This window comes from Apaloderma vittatum, unplaced genomic scaffold (genome assembly GCF_000703405.1).
Source record: "Apaloderma vittatum isolate BGI_N311 unplaced genomic scaffold, ASM70340v1 scaffold1008, whole genome shotgun sequence".
In the NCBI taxonomy this organism is placed as follows: domain Eukaryota; kingdom Metazoa; phylum Chordata; class Aves; order Trogoniformes; family Trogonidae; genus Apaloderma; species Apaloderma vittatum.
The window spans coordinates 1-18,540 of NW_009732167.1; the positions used below are offsets into that span (position 1 = coordinate 1).

Sequence of the window (18,540 nt, forward strand, 5' to 3'; positions counted from 1 at the left end):
TGTTCAGGCGGGAAATAAGGGGCTTTCTGTTTGCATTGTTCACCTGACAAAACACCCTTCTGTCTCGCTCGGGAAGTTGCGAAGCCTTTTGCAGGGCTCAGCTACATTGCGGGGAGCAAGAGAAGCCTCCGCGGAACTCGGCCAGCGGGTGGGCACGGAACGGCCCCCGGCGTTGGGCCTGACCGCAGAGCCCCGTGTGCACCCAAACTGCTGCCTTGAGTGCGTAAAAACCACCGCCTGTGCCTGTAAAAGCACTGTCTGCAAGGACAGGGCAGGGCTTGGCCTGACTGATGTGTGACAGGGAGTGAGGGAGGGCTCCCAGCTGCCTCTCCTTGCTCCTGGAGGATCGAGAGCCTGGCCAGGGTTGGTGCAGGAAAGCCTTGATTTAAGGATCTAGAGTGGAGAGCAGGTCCTGTGGTTGTGTGCTGCGCAGATACAAAGCAAAGCCTCTTAGCGTTCACTGAGCTGGCCACAAAGTGGTCTGTTGCTTCTAGGAAAGGATCCTAGAACTCTATAACCTTTGTCTTGTTGGAAGTATTATGTGTTGGAGCTGTGTGGTTTGTTTTTTCCAGTTTTGTTTTGATACAGGCTTTGAAATACAAGTCTGGTAATGCATTCATCGAAGGTTATGTTGTCTGTAAAAGCAGGTACGCTTTGTGAGCTAGAGGTGCTGCTTGACAAACTCGGAAAGATGGGAGAAAAGCAAATGTTTCCTTTAATTAATGTATTTCAGTGGTGTCCAATAACAGGACAAGGGGCAATGGGTTCAAGCTGGAGCATAGGAGGTTCCACAAAAATATTAGAAAAAACTTTTTCACTCTGATGATGCCAGAGCCCTGGCCCAGGCTGCCCAGAGAGGGTGTGGAGTCCTCTGTTCCGGAGACTTTCACAACCAATCTGGCCACGTTCCTGTGTGACCTGCTCTGGGTGATCCTGCTCTGGCAGGGGGTTGGACTGGATGATCTTTTGAGGTCCCTTCCAACCCCCAGCATTCTGTGATTCTGTGATTCTGCAATGAGCTTTGCATGTGTAACTCATTGATGTATATTCTTCTGTCTTCAGTTATTCTTTTTTTTCCTCATTATCTCTTAGTTCAGGAGTTTAACTGTACTGATTGGAAGTGAGTGGTGTTCCTCTCTCTGACCCTACTGCTGAGGAGCGGTTAAACAACCAAGTGTTTCCTTTAGTAACTGTTGGAAATAGCATCTTCAGGAATCATTCCTAACATCAAGTTGGTATTAATAAGGACTGTAATTTGAGTTTTTAGTGAAAAACCTTTGACTTTGTAAATAGTTGCTAAAAGCGGTGACTAGTTTGTTTTTTTGCTTTTCAAGGCCTCACAGAACTGAATTGTATGAGGATCCTCCGTCAGCATGCTGCCCTATCGTATATTCTCCAGACTACAACATCACGTTCATGGGACTTGAGAAACTGCATCCATTCGATGCAGGGAAATGGGGAAAAGTAATCAATTTTTTGAAAGGTAAAAACACCAGAAGGTACCTCTTAAACAGATGTTTGCACAAAAGCTAATAGAAATTATGTAGTTAGTGCAGACTTAGGTTGATAATTGCCGATATAATAGCAACTGTACATCTTCATTGCCTGTTGTGTAGATTTAAGCTACGGTCTTTAATCATATTTGGAGTGCTTTAGTATTCTTACATATTTGCAGAGTTAAATCTTAGCAAGCTAGATTGACTGTAGGATTTCTGAGGTGAGTTGGATGTCATGTGTTACACATTGTTGATGATCTTGTCTGTGAAGTATTTAAAGGATGGAAGTGTAACGTTAGAGAAAACATGCTACACCAGGGCTTCTTAATACAAAGGTCTGTTTCCAGTCCTTTGAAAAATATATTTTCTACCTGCTCCACTAAATAAACCCACAGTTTTGGTGTGAGCTCAGTTACAGTGTCTGTGCAGAGTGAAATTTCTGAAATGCAGTTGAGAATTCAAGCTCATTAAACGACTTGCTCTCCTCAGAGGCATGAATACTACTAGTCGGAGTAACTAGTTCGATTCATTTCAGACTGGCCCAGAGATTTACACGACTGTGAGTCAAAAGGAGGAAGGAGAAATACGAGCATAGCAGTGTATTAGACCATCTTAATATATTCCTGGTCTTTGCAATGTGGATGAAAGCATGAAGTGAGCAGCATTTCGGTGCTTGGCCTTTACAAGAAATGTGGACGCAGGGTATTTGGGAACTGTTTCCACCTCTGAAGTTAGCACCAGAACCTTGACTTTCAGCCTAGCCTGAGTTAGGTGCAGAAGGCTGGAGACCTGTGGATGTAGCTCAGTGAGCTCTATTTTGATACTCGACAGACTTCTCATGATTCAAACACTTTTCTTCAGTTCTAGATTAATGTATGAGAACAGTGTTTGCTTTAAGCTTCCTCTTGAGCATGGCTGCTCTCTGCAGTTCTAGTTTCTTCTTTCTTTGGAGGACCAAGCCTGGATCTAAAACAGAACACGAGCTTCAGTTTTGTAGCAGTGAATGTAAAATCCTTCCTGCGTTAGCTGCAAGCTCACAAACAGTTTGGCTTGCAAGGCCTGAATTGCAGTTTGGGAGTGCTGTGTGTAGCTTCCTCCGGCCTTGTGCTTCTATTGCTTTACACCTGGTGTAGCAAGAACTGGGATATTCCTTGTGGCTTGTGAAATTGTGGGTGTTAATGACTGCCTTGCTACAGGGAGTAACTTAATTCAACTTGGACTGCAGACAGTCTGCTGGCAAATGATACTTTTCAGGCTGAAGTGCAGCTCATATAAATCCATTCTTTGTCAGCATCGTGACAGTATTCTGGTAATGTCTGCAAGAGCTTTGAGATGCCTCCCGTGACAGAACTTTTTGTGATGGGGCTCATTATTGCAATATTGCAAATTGCAACATATAGGCAGAAATACTTTAAGGAAATACAAATGTAAGAACCAAGGCTAGGATCAGGGCCTATAAAATCTTGGCATCTCTTCAGCTAAAGTTTAAGCTTGCTTGTCAAATTAAAAAAAAAAAAGAAAGAAAAAGAGCTTTTTCACTTTCTGTGGTCCTAATGGCTCCTTCGACTGATAATCTTTTGTGGTTAAGTATTGCCATTCCAACTTTAAGCTGTCTTGTATTCATTTAACTGCGGTTAAATGAATTTCAACACTCCCTTTAGTAGCTGAGTTTTGGATCTTCTCTCTTACAACCTCAAATAATTAAGTCTTGGGTTCCATGACTGTTTTCTTAGTTAATGAAAACCTTTGCCTTTCTGCTCCTTCTCTGACTGAAGCTGGTTTTTTCCTTCTGCTCTTTTCTGTGTGAAGTGGCTGCTCTTTACTCAGTCTTTCATAGAAAATTAGTTTTCACTATCGTTTTACTCCCCTTACTTTGCAAAGGAGAAAGAAGCCAGAGGATGCTCCAGGGTGCTCTCGGTTTTCTCTGGCTCTGTAGCAACTCCTGGCAACAGTTGACCTGGGCTGTTCCCTATAATCTTATAGAAAATCACCGATGAAAGTCTGACTACACTTAACCTTCTCCTCCCTCAAGAGTGAAACTGTTAGCGCATTGGCTTTCTGTCTGACACCAGTGAATGAATCAAACGTTCCCCAAGCCTCAGTCAAGAGAAACACAAGCTTGCCAAAACAAATATTGTTGCAGGTGCTGTTCTTGTATAACACTTCAGAACAAAATCTCTCACATTTGTGAGTTGTTTCCTTCCTCCTCCAAGTATTAAATTGAACAAAAGGTGCAGTCTTAGAAGGCTGCAACGGCGCAGTGTTTAAATAGAAAAATTTGTTGAGGAAGGTCAGCACAACACCTTTTATTTATCATTTGTGGTGACCATCTGCACAGCAGTGTTGTTTTTTCTGCACGACTTGGCTCTTTCAGTCGTCCCTAACTTGAACTTTCTGGTAAGTCTCTCTAGATATATGCATTCAAACATACTGTCTCATCACATTTTGAAATCCTGCTGTGATATTTTGCAACTTGCTCTTCTAAAACTAAAATAAACTATATTTTGGTCTTTAAGAAGGAGAATTAATAGCTGGTCATTGGTATGTCTTGAAATTAAATAGAGGTAGAGGCGCGACAGGAATATCCTAATTAAGTGTGTTTACTTCCATGAAAACTCAAGCAATTACTTTGTTTTGAATCTTTTTTTATATATTTTATTTCAATTCTCCTGATTTAGGGAATTAAATACTGGTATCAACTCTGGAATTTTTATAGCCTGTTCAAAAATGATCAATGTTTGATGGCAGGAGCACCAAAATTTCCCCAATGTATCAAGCTGTAGACTGTGTCTTGTGGTTCTTCTGTGTCTGTCTATCCTGTCACTACCTGTCTTTTTTTTTTAGCTTATACAAGGAGTTACCATGATTATTCTCTGAAAATTTTCTGTAACCTATACTCACCATATACATGCTACCTTAATAGCCTACATACATAAGAGTGTTAGTATTGGGAAAAGTTGTGGACACTGAGAAAACAGAAGTTGTTCTGGTGATTTTATGTCACAGATAAAGTTACTACGTCAAGGTCAAAGTAGCTTCGTTGACAGGATGGAATATGGGAAGTTAAGCAATAGTATAAAATGCCAATTGTTATTTCTCTCCTGTTTCAGAAGAAAAACTAATTGCAGATGACTTGATTGTACAGGCGCGGGAGGCTACTGATGAAGATCTCTTGGTTGTTCACACAAGGCGCTACCTTAATAAATTAAAGGTGCTGTACTTATTAATGTGTTTTTCATGCAAACTGTCTAGAATTGGTGTCAGAGGCAACAGATATCCTACTAGATTTGTTACAGAATCAACTTTTACACATGGTGGAATGGTGTGTTTTGATAACATTGGATAGCATTGTCATTGAGAATGCCAAAATTAAAACACAGAAATAGTAAGGCAGTTCACACTACAGAGGGGTGGAGGGGAAGGAGGCTCTACCATGATGTATACGTGACCTGAAGTGATGTTTCAGGAAGGTTAAATGAACGTAACAAAAATTTTAATGTTTGAGAGATAAATACTAGCCTCCTTTGTAGCCGAGTTTCAGTCTTCCAAAGTGTAAGTTTTGATTTTTTCTAGTAGAATATGGTTCTGAAATTGAAAATACCTTGGAGAGCACTAAACTGGAGTACTGCATTGGAAGGTTTTCAAGGCAAGGATTGATTTATGGGTTTGAGGTTAATGTAATCTCAAAAGAGCATCTGTGTGGGGATTCGGTTGTACTGGCTTCGCCCTTCGACGCCTGCTTTGGTGGAATGTGGAGAGAGTTGGGAGATCAGCGTAGGGGCATAACCTCACACCTTATCTGTGTGCGAAGGCTTCCAATACCAGCTCATACGGACTGTATATTCACAGGGAAAAAAGAGTGAGTCATTGCGTGTTTCTAAATGAGACATCCATTTGTTAAACTCAGATGTAACTTTAAAACATAAACATGCCAAGTCTCCATTTGTGAATGTATTCATTCAGCTAGGGTGGAATCGAGTAGTAGACGAGCACAGGTGACATTGCTTTTTTTTTTTTTGCAGCCCTCAGAAGGCAGAGAAGGGATTTGTGTGAGAAATAATCTTTCATTTCGTAATTCAAAAGAGGTTATTCTGAGTCATCTTTGCCTTTCCACAGCAAGAGAGTCCTTGTATTGCTGTTCCTGCAGTGTTTGATTTTTCTATGTTTAGGGGTCTGTTATTTGTGTGAACTTTTTTCCCTCTTCCTGCTTTTCTGAGTTCTTTTCATGCTTCTTCATTCTGTGCTATAAAGTTACATGCAATTTCATACATCATTAGGTTTGATCTTATTGCAGCTATTCTTGATATTGAGCTCTTCATTCCACAGAACCACCCACCTCTTTTTACTGAATCACTTCTTTGAAGCAGGCTGTGATGTGCATTAGCTCCGTTTGGAATACATTGATAACATTTTTTTAATAGCTAAAGGATGTCTTCACGGGGAATTGTCCGGGTAACTTCTGACTCCAAAACTAGTACTGTCGCGTGCATTCAGATGTGATTAGCTGTGTACCTCTCGTTTCCCTTCTCCTGAGGGAATATTTCCTGCCACTATAGAAACTGGAAGATGTTGTATTGGTCATGCCAACGAATGCCTGCCAAACAGCGAGGATAAAATTGCTTAGCTGCAAACAACAAATGATGTGGCTAGACAGGAAAAGGCCCAGGGTATCCTCTGGTGTTGCCTTATCCAAAATCTGCTGTGCTGTTTTATTTTTATTTTTTTTTAAATGCAGACAAATGCAGGTCTGGCAATAAATGGCATAGTTTCCTGTTAGATCAGCTTTGAAGACTACAAAGGTGCTTGCCTTTCTGGGAATGCCTGAGTCCCATCAAATAATGGATCACTGAAGTATTCTTCATTAAAAATTTGAGCATGAATTTGGTAGGAAATCCCACACATTTGCAAGAAGAGGAGGTGTTTGGTGTCTTAGCAGCAGCTGAAGAGAAACAAAATGGTCTGCACAAAGTAGATCAAACTACTGGAAGTTAGTTCTATGTTGGCAGGACAGGTCTCCCTGATTCCCTGCTTGTCCTCACAACAAAATCCGGACTTTTGAATCGAGGTGGTTCCTCCTCAGTTACTTCTTTGAAGAGTTTAGGTCTCTAAGGTAATGACTGGGCTTTGGATAATTTCCTTGCAGTACTTTTCCGCTTTTTCTGGCGTTACGTAAAATACTGGATTTCCTGCTTATCAGCATTCTGAAATTTTGGAAGGAGGTAGGCAATGAGGTTAGAGTTAGTTTCAGACCACAGAAGTCTTTCACTTGTACCATTTTTTATATGTGAAAAGTCCTAGGAGGATATTATGTGGCTGAAAAATGCAAATGATGAGGATGATGCTTGTGCAGTGAGGGTAACGGAATGCAAGATGTGCTTTTCTGGAAGTGCCCTGAAACAAGGGATTGATCAGCTGAACTTGTAAATTTTAATCTGTTTTACAAATTAGCAAATTGTGTAGGTTTAAGGATTGAAAACTAATGGCTTGGTTAGCAACGTAACTTTTTATGCCTGGTGAAAAGTAGGTGGATGTGGTTATAGGGAATGCTGGCTAGTGCTCCAGTGCTCGTGGGCTTTGACTCTCGCTCGGCCACGTGAGTGTGTGGTGGCCACGTCCCGTGGGGGTGGTGGCAGCGTGCCTGGGGAGCGTGGCAGGACTCTGGGGGATGATGACAGTAGATGCAGGCTCATAAAATAATTGCGGTACTTGTGGCTTGTTTTGGTGCTCAGATACACCAGCGCAGCGCATGCCTTGGGCCGTGTGCCTTGCGCTGGTGACCACAGGGGACTCGGCAGCTGAAAACATGCGGGTTTGGTGCAGTTCCTGCGGTTCTTGCGCTATCATCCGTTGTCTCTGCTCCCTGCGTGGTTTTTTCCCCCAGCTTGAGTTTTTCCAACTGCATGGGTGCACAGTGTTTGAAGACAAGTGGTGGTTTGCTGTAAAATGTTAATTTAAAAGGTCACGAGAGCGGATAACTTCATTTGATCCGTTTGACTTGAATTTTCATGTAAATGTTAATGTGTCAGGTAAAGGCCTATAGGAATATACAAAAATGTTACTTTAAAGGTAATGATATTTGAGTATGTTTGGAGAACACACTGAACGAGAATGCTCAGTCACGGGGAGCAAGGGCTGACAGGTTTCTGTATTTATGTCACTGCAAATACTGTAGGGCAGTCGTTGCAAGCTAAAGCAACTAGTAAACCTCTTAAGGATAAGGTAGCGTTTGGTTAACAGGGATTTGTTTCTCACTGATTCGAAGACTGAGGTATGAAAATTGCTTTGGGGCTGGTTGGTTTGCCTGGATGTGTCACCTGGCTCGCAGCAGTTTCTACCAGGGCAGTATCTTAATCCTGATTATAAAAGTGTGTTTGTTCCTTCACCTGGAAACTCTTGTGAAAATCACAAGCTTCCTGCTGTCCTTTATGATTTTATCTTAGGTTAATTCAAGCTAAAAGCTTACTGTCTTTATCTGGTGAGGATGGACCCACAGAGCTTTGTCCCACAATCACCTTGGTTGCTTCGTGTTGGATTTATAAGTTCCTGATATTTCCTTTGAAGCTGGAACTAGTTCCAGGGACTTCTCAAACACAGTTTAAATTTAGATATTAAGGAACAAAATTGCATATTTAAAAAAAAGTTTGATGCACTATTAGCTGTTTTTAAAGTACTGGAATGCAATGAATGCGTGACATTGGTCATGATTGTTAATGTGCTGTTTGTATTAATTCAGGATGCATTGGTGTCAAAGCAACTACTTTATCATTATCTTCCTAATATTAATTTTCCAGTTTAACTTTTAGTCCTTGAACACTAATAATTTTTCAAGGCATTTAACTACAGAGTTTTTGTAGTTAAGGAATTAAGAGTACTAATAATGAGGATAATCTTGCAGAACTTTACTTATAAAGCATATATGTTGCTACAGAGTTTGGGCTTAAGCAAGGAAAATTAAGAACCCTTGAAGTTGTTTTTTGTTTTGGGGGTTTGTTTTGAGTGTAACTTGATATAGTGTTAGACATTTACACTTGATAAGGTGTTGCACATCTGAAGGTACTGCCTACTAGTTCATTTGGTAGTAGGCATGTATTGAAGGAAAATATATCTGGTTAAAGGTTAACCTGACTTCTTTATTCCTTTTAGGAAAAGAGGGAGTGAATTTCACTTTTCAAATTTAAATTCATACTTTAAATTGTTTATCCAAGGCACTGGAAGGCAAATACTCTTTAAAAATCTTATGATACTAGCGGTAGAAATAAAGAGTTAAATGGAAGTGATAACATGCCTTCACTTACTATTTTTAGTCATTAGATAGTGTTTATATATGATTATCACTCTTCCCTGAATCCAGACCAAGTTTTAATTTCTGATAAGTTACGTAATTACATGTCTACAAAATTTATCAGTAATTTGATGGTGGTTGAGTGAGGCCAAGTATCTACCAAAAGAAATCCTAACTGGTACTTTTGTGATATATTCAATTTGAATGCAAAAAAAAGCAATTTAAAAAAATATAAATTGGAAGGATTTTTCTCTATTGAAGGAAACTGTTACGTGTGAAGACTTGTGTGACAGAAGCCAACTGAGAGCCTGGCAGATGTAACTAATCTAGTTCTCATCTATTCAAAATATTTTTATTTTTTTTCAACATGAGAAAGTATATGATTCCGTAAAACTAATCCCTTTTGATTTTTTTTCAAGTATATATAGTGCCATTCTGAGAATTTATTGCAAGAATTGTTGGAAAAGACAAGGAACACACTGAAGAAAAGCACAAAACTACACAGGTTGGTGTAGTGGTGGTGTTTGAAAAGCATTTTCCCTCGTCTGTAGCTGCATTCTTGAATCCTGAGAGTTTTCTGAGAGTCAAATGACTTTTCCCTCCGTATGCTGGGAATTACCTAAACACAGTGAAGCCTACGTCGGAAGCAGGGGATGTCTTTGGGCTTGGCACTCTTCTGTAAACGCCCTCAGCTGCGGATAGAAAGCTCTGCATACTCTTTATTTCTCCCTTGTGTGGATTTTTTGCATTCACTTAAAAACCTGCAGCAGCATCACACCTGCTGATTTGAGTCCTTATTGCTCTCCTTCCCGTCGAGATTCAAATGTGGCTCAACTGTGTCCAGGCTCGCTGCAGTTTTGTGCTCATGCCTCACGTTAGAGATCACCATTTATTTTGTCGAGATGTGACCTTTGCCATTCCGTTTTAGAACAGGATTAAATCTGTTTTTTTTATGTTACACTTGTTTAAAAGCTAAAATATCTTGCAGAAGGGCTTTATCAAGGTTCACTTTAACAACGTGCTTTATTTTCTAATGAAGATGGAGAGGTGATAGTATGGGAACGGGATGATGTCTGCCAATATGCAAGTAGTAAGAGCTTGAAATGAACTGTTGACAAAAATACAATTAGGACTTAAGAACTGTATAAATAATGGCAGCCTTCCGCCCCGCCCAGCTGGAACATTGATAAAACTGGCATTCCAAAGGAGCTTTTTTTCTTGACTAGCAGAGGACCCTGAGTTTGGCACGTGATTTTTTGCATCATCAAGAATATGATTTGAAGGTTAAAACGCAAAGTACTTGCAATCTGCAAATGCTTTTTTGCAAACACGTATGGATTACTTCAAAGAACTTCTACTAACGTTGCTGCCAGCGACCACGCTTCTAAATATATTTCAAAGCGTAAGTCACAAGCAAGGATATACCCCTGCATAAATAAAAATAAAAAATAAAAATACTTTGAATAGATGAGAACTAGATTAGTTACATCTGCCAGGCTCTCAGTTGGCTTCTGTCACACAGGTCTTCACACGTAACAGTTTACTTCGATAGAGAAAAATCCTTCCAAATTATATTTTTTTAAATTGCCTTTTTTTGCATTCAAATTGCATATATCACAAAAGTATCAGTTAGGATTTCTTTTGGTAGATACTTGGCCTCACTCAACCACCATCAAATTACTGATAAATTTTGTAGACATGTAATTACGTAACTTGTCAGAAATTAAAACTTGGTCTGGATTCAGGGAAGAGTGATAATCATATATAAACACTATCTAATGACTAAAAAAAGAACTCTATAAAAAAACTAAAAAAAGAACTGTATAAATAATGGCAGCCCTCCACCCCACCCAGCTGGAATGTTGATAAAACTGGCATTCCAAAGGAGCTTTTTTTCTTGACTATCAGAGGACCCTGAGTCTGGCACGTGACTGCTTTTGATTCCAACTGACCGCTTGCGCATCCTGTCCTTAGGAAGCAGGCAGCTAACAGGGATTGGGCAACAAAGGTGCTGAATCCAGCTAAATTTCCTAATATTGAAGAAAATAGGGCCTATTGGCAATCTTTTGTCAAATTCATAATTCGCAGTACCTGAATATTTCGGTATTGGATGCAGGGGTACATCCTTGCTTGTGACTTATGCTCTGAAATATATTTAGAAGCGTGGTCGCTGGCAGCAACGTTAGTAGAAGTTCTTTGAAGTAATCCATACGTGTTTGCAAAAAAAGCATTTGCGTTTTGCAAGTACTTTGCATTTTAACCTTCAAATAATATTCTTGATGATGCAACTTTTTAACAAAATGTTTCCTTGAAGCGTTTTCCAGAAGTGTTTAATATGCTAAATAAATTGTAATCAGTTCTCCATGCTAAAATTTGCGCTGTGCTCTCTTAAGGACTGGAACTTTTCAGTCAAGTTGTCAGTTTGTTTCTCCTTTCTCCTTGGTGTATCCTTTTGACTTGACACAGGAAAAGATATTTTGGGTTTGAACAATATATCGAGCGTAGCTTGGTGTTAATACTGCTGAAGGACATTTTACAAATATCCCTCCAAAACCCAGGGATATTAGATTTTCTGAAATACTAGCTTGGTGAAAAAATTGTTGATTTGTTACCACTTGATACTAAAACCTGAACCAACTACTGGTGGTGGCAGAAAGCGATGATTGTTATAGTTAAGAACTAGAGGATGAACATGTTTAGAGGTTACTAATAAGGAGTGTTCTGGTCATCTCCATCTAAAAGTATTTAAAAGCTTCCTAAGGACCTGTGAGCTCCTTTTCAGTAAACGACAACCAAGGGGAGATCCAAATGTCATCATTAAGACGGGCTACATTAATTGGAGTTTTCTTTTTTTTCCCCTCTGTTGTAGTGGTCATTTGTTGTGGCTACTATCACAGAAATTCCACCAGTTGCCTTTCTTCCCAATTTCATTGTCCAGAGGAAAGTTTTGAAACCTCTACGAACCCAGACGGGAGGAACAATAATGGTAAGTTGCTCTCGGTTTGGTTTTACTGTATTTCAACTTGTCGGTCAAAACACTGAAGTCCCTGAGTTGTGATATTTTGTCTGACTCCCTGGAGGCCTGTAGAGGGAAGTGAGTTACTCCTAAACGGGAGCAAAGCTGGCTGCTTGTTAGCAGCTACCGCCGTGAAGGACACTCGGGATTTTTTTTTATGATCTGTAATTTGCAGAAACGGAAGAGACAGGAAGGGGCAGCCTGGGCAAGGAGCGATAGATAGGAAAGGAAATTTGGTTTTGACAGTGTTCAATACAAGCAGATCATAGTCATGGGAGGTTTGGAAACAGACACTGTAGAACCTATTTTAAAAGTAGATATGTACCCGATGGCCTTGGTACGGTGTGGGAAGAGATGCATGGTTTGATTGCTCTTGAGGTTACGTGTTTATACTTAAAAATCGCATCATCTCACTCATTTTAATGATTGAAGTTTATCTACTTTTCTGTTGTAAATACTGCATAAGCAGTTCTGTTGCACTCGAGCGAGACACAGCCCGTTTCACCTTAACAGAATTGTTTTCTAGTGAATTCAATGAGCGCTCTGGTCAGAAGATCTGTGTAAGCATCACCAGGTGTTTAGTTATGGCGGAGAATTGTCATTAGAGATGTTGAGGAAGTAGGAGGAGAGAAAACAGTTAACAGCTGAAGCCACGAATGAGTTATTTGAACCGGGTACTGAGGACAGGATGCCTTCGCAGGATGCAGGTTGCTAATACAGCTTCTGCTCTTTTTCTCCTTCCTTGTCATATGAGAGATGGAGTTGAGGAACCAGGCAGTGTGGTGCTGGGAGAAGGCAGGCACAGTCTCAACCTCCCTTTGCAGGCACTGGGCTATAACGGTTTCGTAAATGGAAGACATAATCCTACCTGAAATCATTGCGATTATGGCACAAATAGATTTTTTTGCTGCATTTTAACTACTCTTCCTGAAGGTAGCTGGTACAGTGGGTGCATGTGAAAAGGAGAGAAGCCCGTATTGCTTTCTCTCTTATCTATCTGAAGCCAGTTATTGGTGAGCTCTCTTCTGTGGGTTGGCAAACCTTTTGGAGTACGTCTGTGCCAGATATGAGAATTTGATTTATTGCAACTACTTGATATTAAAAGTGAATGAGACCGGGAAGCTGTAAATGAATGATAAAGTAATGCCATTATTTTCAGAAATAGGCTAATAGGTGGCTTCCCGTTTCTGTCAATAGAAGTGTAGGCACTTAGAAATCTGCACTGGAATCAAGTTTTCTTATTTTTAGATGCTTACTTTTGTGAATGTGTCAGTAATTCGTTAAAGTCATAGAAAATATAAAGAGCTCTTCTGTGACTGGTGCGTAAAAGGCAGTACAGTAAGATTTACAAAAACAATGAAAAAGGTCGAATCTGTGAGTCTGGCCTGTGAGGATAGGAGCAAGCCCAAAAGTTTGGTGAAGCAGTTTGCCAAGTTTTCTTTATTTTAAAATTTCTTCTTAAATTATTTTAATTTGTTGTGAGATTAACCGTTGCTACTGACATTTGTGTGTGTATGTGGATTTGGGCACTGTTAAGTTTCAGCCTCCTGGGGTTGTGCCGTGTGAAAGGAAAGAAGCAGTTGTAATCAGATTTTAAGGCAGTATGAAATACCCTGCTGTCTCTTGTTTTTACTTTTTTAATGATAGAAGTACTCAGTGCCTTGTTGTGTATTAAAAAAAAGGGATATTCTGTCAGTAATTTCGTACTCTGCTGTTAAATCCGTGCCCCATCCAGCTGCTGGATTTGCAAGTGTACAGGTAACTCTTTGGCAGTTGTTTTTTTGTTACCGAGAGGTAGTAGAGAAACAAATAGAATGGACTGGACAACTTTTGATCGGGCTTCAGTATCTGTCATTAAGTTTCAGAAATGTCTTGGAACAGCGCGATTTAAGTACGTCATTGGAACTCTTTTTGTAACACCCAAACACAGGCTTTTAAAAAGCTGGAGCCCTTCAGAAAGTTGCAGTATGTTGTCACGTTGGAGCTGTGTTGCAGACTGGAGCGTTTTGGTTTGGATAACGGGGAACCTCGTGTTTACGCGTTGTAGCACTTCATGATGCTGTGAAATACTTGCGGTGGTTGGAAAATGTATTGATGCACATAGGCATGTGGTCAGAAAAGTCTTGCCTGGAGGAAAAGTTGAGAGTTGTAATAGCTGAGGGGCAGGTTTCCAAAAAGTTTTTGAACGTAAGGGGATAGTAGAGGGAAAGATCAGAAGGTGCTGAAATCACCTGTGTGAAGTGAGTTAACTGCTGCTTGCTGCTGTGAGTCGTTAAATAAAACTGGCCAGTGCTTTCTTCCTAGACCGTGAGTCCTGGGACATTCACTGCGTTTAATTATCCTTGTGGGTTGCCAAGCCTGGTTTTAACTCAGGCTTGTGCCTTTCCTTTATTTTCTTGCTCACCTTGGGCTCTGTTTCTCCAGCTGTTGTTGTCCTATCCTCTTAAATCTCATTTCCTCATTCTACCTTAATTGTCTTGGGTTGCTCTTGTATTTTTGGATGTATATGTTACTTCAAGTCAAAGAATAGCAAAATAAGGAAATGTGTGAAACCCTTTGTACCATGTAGTCGTGTCTGATTTTGTTGAAGCCTAAAAGTCTGCAGAAGCATGAGAAAATCAGATAAACTACTGAAAGTGTTAAACCAGTCTTTAAGGACCATTTAAGTATTACCAGTTTGGAAGGAACATGCTAGGTTCTGGCTAAATCTATAGACCTCTGGGATTATATTCTACCCTGGATATTTCTTGAGGGTGCAGACATATTTTGTGTGTGAAATCTGTTTCAACTTGTTCTAAGTAGTCAATTCTTTTGTGTAGTTTTGTGATGATTTCCATTGTGCTTGTGCTGTTTTTAATTAATGAATGTGTGCTCACTAGTTATAAATATTGGTCTTGTACAAGAGAGAGCCACCCGTTGCCTCTTTGCATCGTACCTCCTCACGTCACTGGCCGCTTCAGGTTTGATCTGGATGCCATGTGCTGTTAGTTTTTACTTTTTTTTATTATTTTTCGTTATGGGGAAATAGTTATGTGCTTGAAAAGCAGTCGGGATTCATCAGACGGTCAAATTTGTGCAGTACAAGCCAGAAGTATGATTTTCTGCTCTTCCCAATGGTCCTGTTTATCATGAAGACGCCTGATGAGTCTCTCTACTTTTTAATGATATTTTAGCAATATGGGAGGATTAGTTTTTTTAGTGAGGAATCCCTAGGAAGTAAGCTAAATCACAGATCACGGGCTTTCTCTGGGACCTGGTGAGTTGTATAGCTCAGCAACTGCAGTCTTTTCTCCAGATGTAATTTGTGTAAGTTGGCACATTGGTAACAGGAGGGTGTTTACCTTCCTTGCAGTTTTCTTAATACTAAATTAGAACTGTTCAAATATAAATATTGGTGTTGATGAATTCTCAACTGCCCAGACTTCCTTTCATGTGTGATGTGTATTGTGTGCTTTCTGTGATTATGGAAAAGAATCTGTGGTTTCTTTTTTTAAAAAATATTATAGCTAGTAATATTTTTTTTAACATGATGGTTAAGGAATACTGCAGTTAAACAATTGCTTGACTCTTCCTGGCATAACTTAGATTTTTTCCAATTAAAGTTTCATCATTTAAGCTTTGTGTATCTCTCTTCTGCCCTGAATGTTATCTGAGTTCAAGGGAGAGATACAGGCACTTTTTTTTTTTTTTGTAGTGGGGGGAAAAAGGTTGGTAATATGTTATTCCTTTCATGTTGGATCATTTAAAAAATAAAAGAAGTCACAGGACACTTTATACTGTGGCATTGTTCTGAAACTACATGAGTCTGTATTTTCAGGATTTTGAGTTTGCGTTCCTCCTGTGCTTTACGTGAACAGGAAGGATGTTAGGAGATTGTTGCTCACTTTTCGCTCTTACCAACACTCCTACTTTCCCTTCTTCGTTTGTCTGCTAGGGGTCAGTGTTCATCTCCGCAAAGCCCCATAGTTGTAGATCTCTTCCACTGCCAGAGAATGAAATCCGGATGAGAGATCAAGTATTTTTGTTTTTAATGAATTACGCCGAGGATGTTGTGTGGTTCGTGTTGCGTGGTTTGTGTTCAGAGATCTGCTTTGGAATGACCTGTGGTGGTAAAATGTCTGAAAATACAATGGGCCAAGTGTTGAGAGTTGGGTTTGGGGTGGAAGCGGGTGCTGTTCCGTGACTGCCTCGTTTCTTCATGAAGTTCTCGCTGTATTTTTCTGAAGGCAGGAAAACTGGCTGTTGAGAGAGGCTGGGCAATCAACGTGGGTAAGTACAAGTTTAGTGCTTTAAGTGAGACTTGAAATGGCATGGGGTAAAATCACGTTACTTTGGTAATAACAGAGTGACTGGATTGTGTTTAACTCAACTCCAAAGGAATAAAAAAAGTATAAAAAGTACTGGATTTTTCTCATCCATTATCACCCATGTGGCAACTTCATAATTAAACAAAATAGTTTTTGGAAAAAAAAAAAAAAAGAACTGGATAAAGATATGATATAGATATGATATGATAAAGATGCGGTGTTTTTATTGAAGTACTGCCAAAAAGATCAAGGAAATACCTTTGGAGTAAATGTAAATATATCAATAAAATCTTCATTTTCATTCAATATTTTTATAATTTTTGTAGATTTTATCAGTGCTAGTATCTAATAATAGCCAATTTAGATATTATACCAGATTAAGGGATTGGTTGATATGTTGGAGGACAGGGCTGTACTGTTAGTGTCTGGTTTTGACTGTGTGTTTTTTCCTGAAAGAGACTTGAATGAACAGGTTATGAAGGGTACAGTGAGCAGTACACCTGCTCTGCTGCTCCTAGCAAATAGCAATGCAAAACCCAGTCAACTACTGAAGCAGTATTTTGTGTTGTGTGAGACTCAGCTCATCAGTCCGGGGATTTTTCCATTATTTCTTACACGCATCTTCCACAAAATGACTATCCAATATTCAAAATTAAATAGACATTAAACCCCTAAGCTTGTTGTATTTACCAATTATATCAATTGACCGTGTTAAGTTTTTTGCGCCAGTATTTGTAGAGGATTTTTCAATAAAAAGTTCTGAGTTATTATAAGAAAATGTGTTTAGGGAGGGGGAGGTCTGAGTACTTTTTTCATGTAAAGAATGTGTGTGTTTGTGTTTTAAAAAGGAATTCTTAAAGTTTCTTCTGGTACAAATGTTTGTAAAAGACAATGGCATGTGCAAATAATGACAATGCTGTAGTTCTTGATTATTTTTTTTTTTTTTTTTAACCTGATGTTCAGCATAGAAAAGAACTTTCGACACGTCCTTTCCACCTGCCCCAGAACGTTTAATTATGTAACTCTAGCGTGCCCAAGGTGTGTTGTGTCCCGGAGGCACCGCACCTTACCTGTGGGCAGTTCTCCCTTCTCGGGCTGCTAGCTGGAAGAAGGGGACAATCCTCTTTTGTCTGGGCATCAGCAGCATTTTTGCCTGCTGGTTGGCCACGTATGAGACAAGCACCGACACCCTGGGAGATGTTTTGTGTTGCTAGGCAAGGGTTTAGCAGCTCTAGGTGTGGTATTTGCTAAAGAGAAAATAGCACCTGACGTCCAAGTGATCCCTGTCTCTTTGCAAAAACCGATTTGAGTTCCTGAGCATGTAGATTTTCACCTCTTTGACATTTTTCTGTTTAGGGGGTGGCTTTCATCACTGTTCCAGTGACAAAGGTGGAGGATTTTGTGCATACGCTGATATCACGCTGGCTATAAAGGTAAGAAGTAGTCTTTAAACCAGTATTTTCTACTGTTTGTGCAAGTGGGGAAAAAAAATCTGCATAAATTCATAAGAACTAATTTACATCTTAATAGGAGAAAATGAAGCCATCTATAGATGAGTAGGAATAGGAAGATGGTGTGGTACTTGATGCTGCAGATCGTAACACATACGCAGTTAAATGGAAGGAAGGAGTTGCAGGAGTAGAAATTATGAAAGTAGGTAGAAACCACTACAGTTGCATTAATAATGTCGTCTTGACAGAAAAACAACCACCACGCTCCAAATCAAAACAGATTGACTTTTAATATCCTCAGTGATAATTATCCTAGCCTTGCAGTCAAACCTGAAAATTCCACGCTAGTTTCAGTGGTTACATTCAAGGCAAATGCGGAGACAGAAATCCTCTTTCTGAATCGAGCTGCTCTATGCAGTGCTCAGTTGTTCAAATTCATGAATAAAAATGTGAATGTCTCCAAAATAATCACTGAATGTGAATGAATACATTTGGTATTTAGCTCTTGAAAGGCTGAAGCAAGAGCCTTCTGCAATTAGGGCTCATTTTTATGAAATGTACTATGGTATATTTGTATACTAGAATATTTATAAAGTATCAGTAATAATCAAACATAAAACAGCTCTAATGATTGCATCACACTCTATGACATAACATCCTAATTTCTGTACATGGTAATTTGCAGAGAAGCAGCACAGTGTTCTATTTTCCCTGCCATTAAAATACAGATTGAGAAATTATAGTGGGTGACAGGACAAAATCTTTGGGTCTTACCATGTCTGTATTAAGACAGTAACTTGCAAAGTTAGGACTCAAAGAATTAAATATTTTTTTTTCCTCTGCAGATGTGGAATAAGAAATGAATTGTATTGCTAAAAGTGGTTTCAATGCATCCAGTCCCTACAGCAGCTTTTCCTCGGTGCTGGGTTATCCAGTTGGATGCCATCACAATGGGCTGTTTCTCCCTTCCTGCTGGAAAGACTCCCCT

At 39.7% G+C, this 18,540-nt stretch overlaps 1 protein-coding gene across 1 annotated transcript in view; it reads left to right on the plus strand.

Annotated features, from left to right (window-relative positions):
- The first annotated feature begins 1,338 nt into the window (after positions 1 to 1,338).
- Positions 1,339 to 18,540, plus strand: part of HDAC11 (histone deacetylase 11) — a 26,408-nt gene continuing 9,206 nt past the window's right edge. The window contains exons 1-5 of the mRNA XM_009875401.1: positions 1,339 to 1,483; positions 4,607 to 4,707; positions 11,648 to 11,764; positions 16,021 to 16,063; positions 17,458 to 17,534. Of these exons, the coding sequence (XP_009873703.1) occupies positions 1,417 to 1,483; positions 4,607 to 4,707; positions 11,648 to 11,764; positions 16,021 to 16,063; positions 17,458 to 17,534 (405 nt within the window). The 5' untranslated portion in view covers positions 1,339 to 1,416. The remainder of the gene's footprint in view (positions 1,484 to 4,606; positions 4,708 to 11,647; positions 11,765 to 16,020; positions 16,064 to 17,457; positions 17,535 to 18,540) is intronic.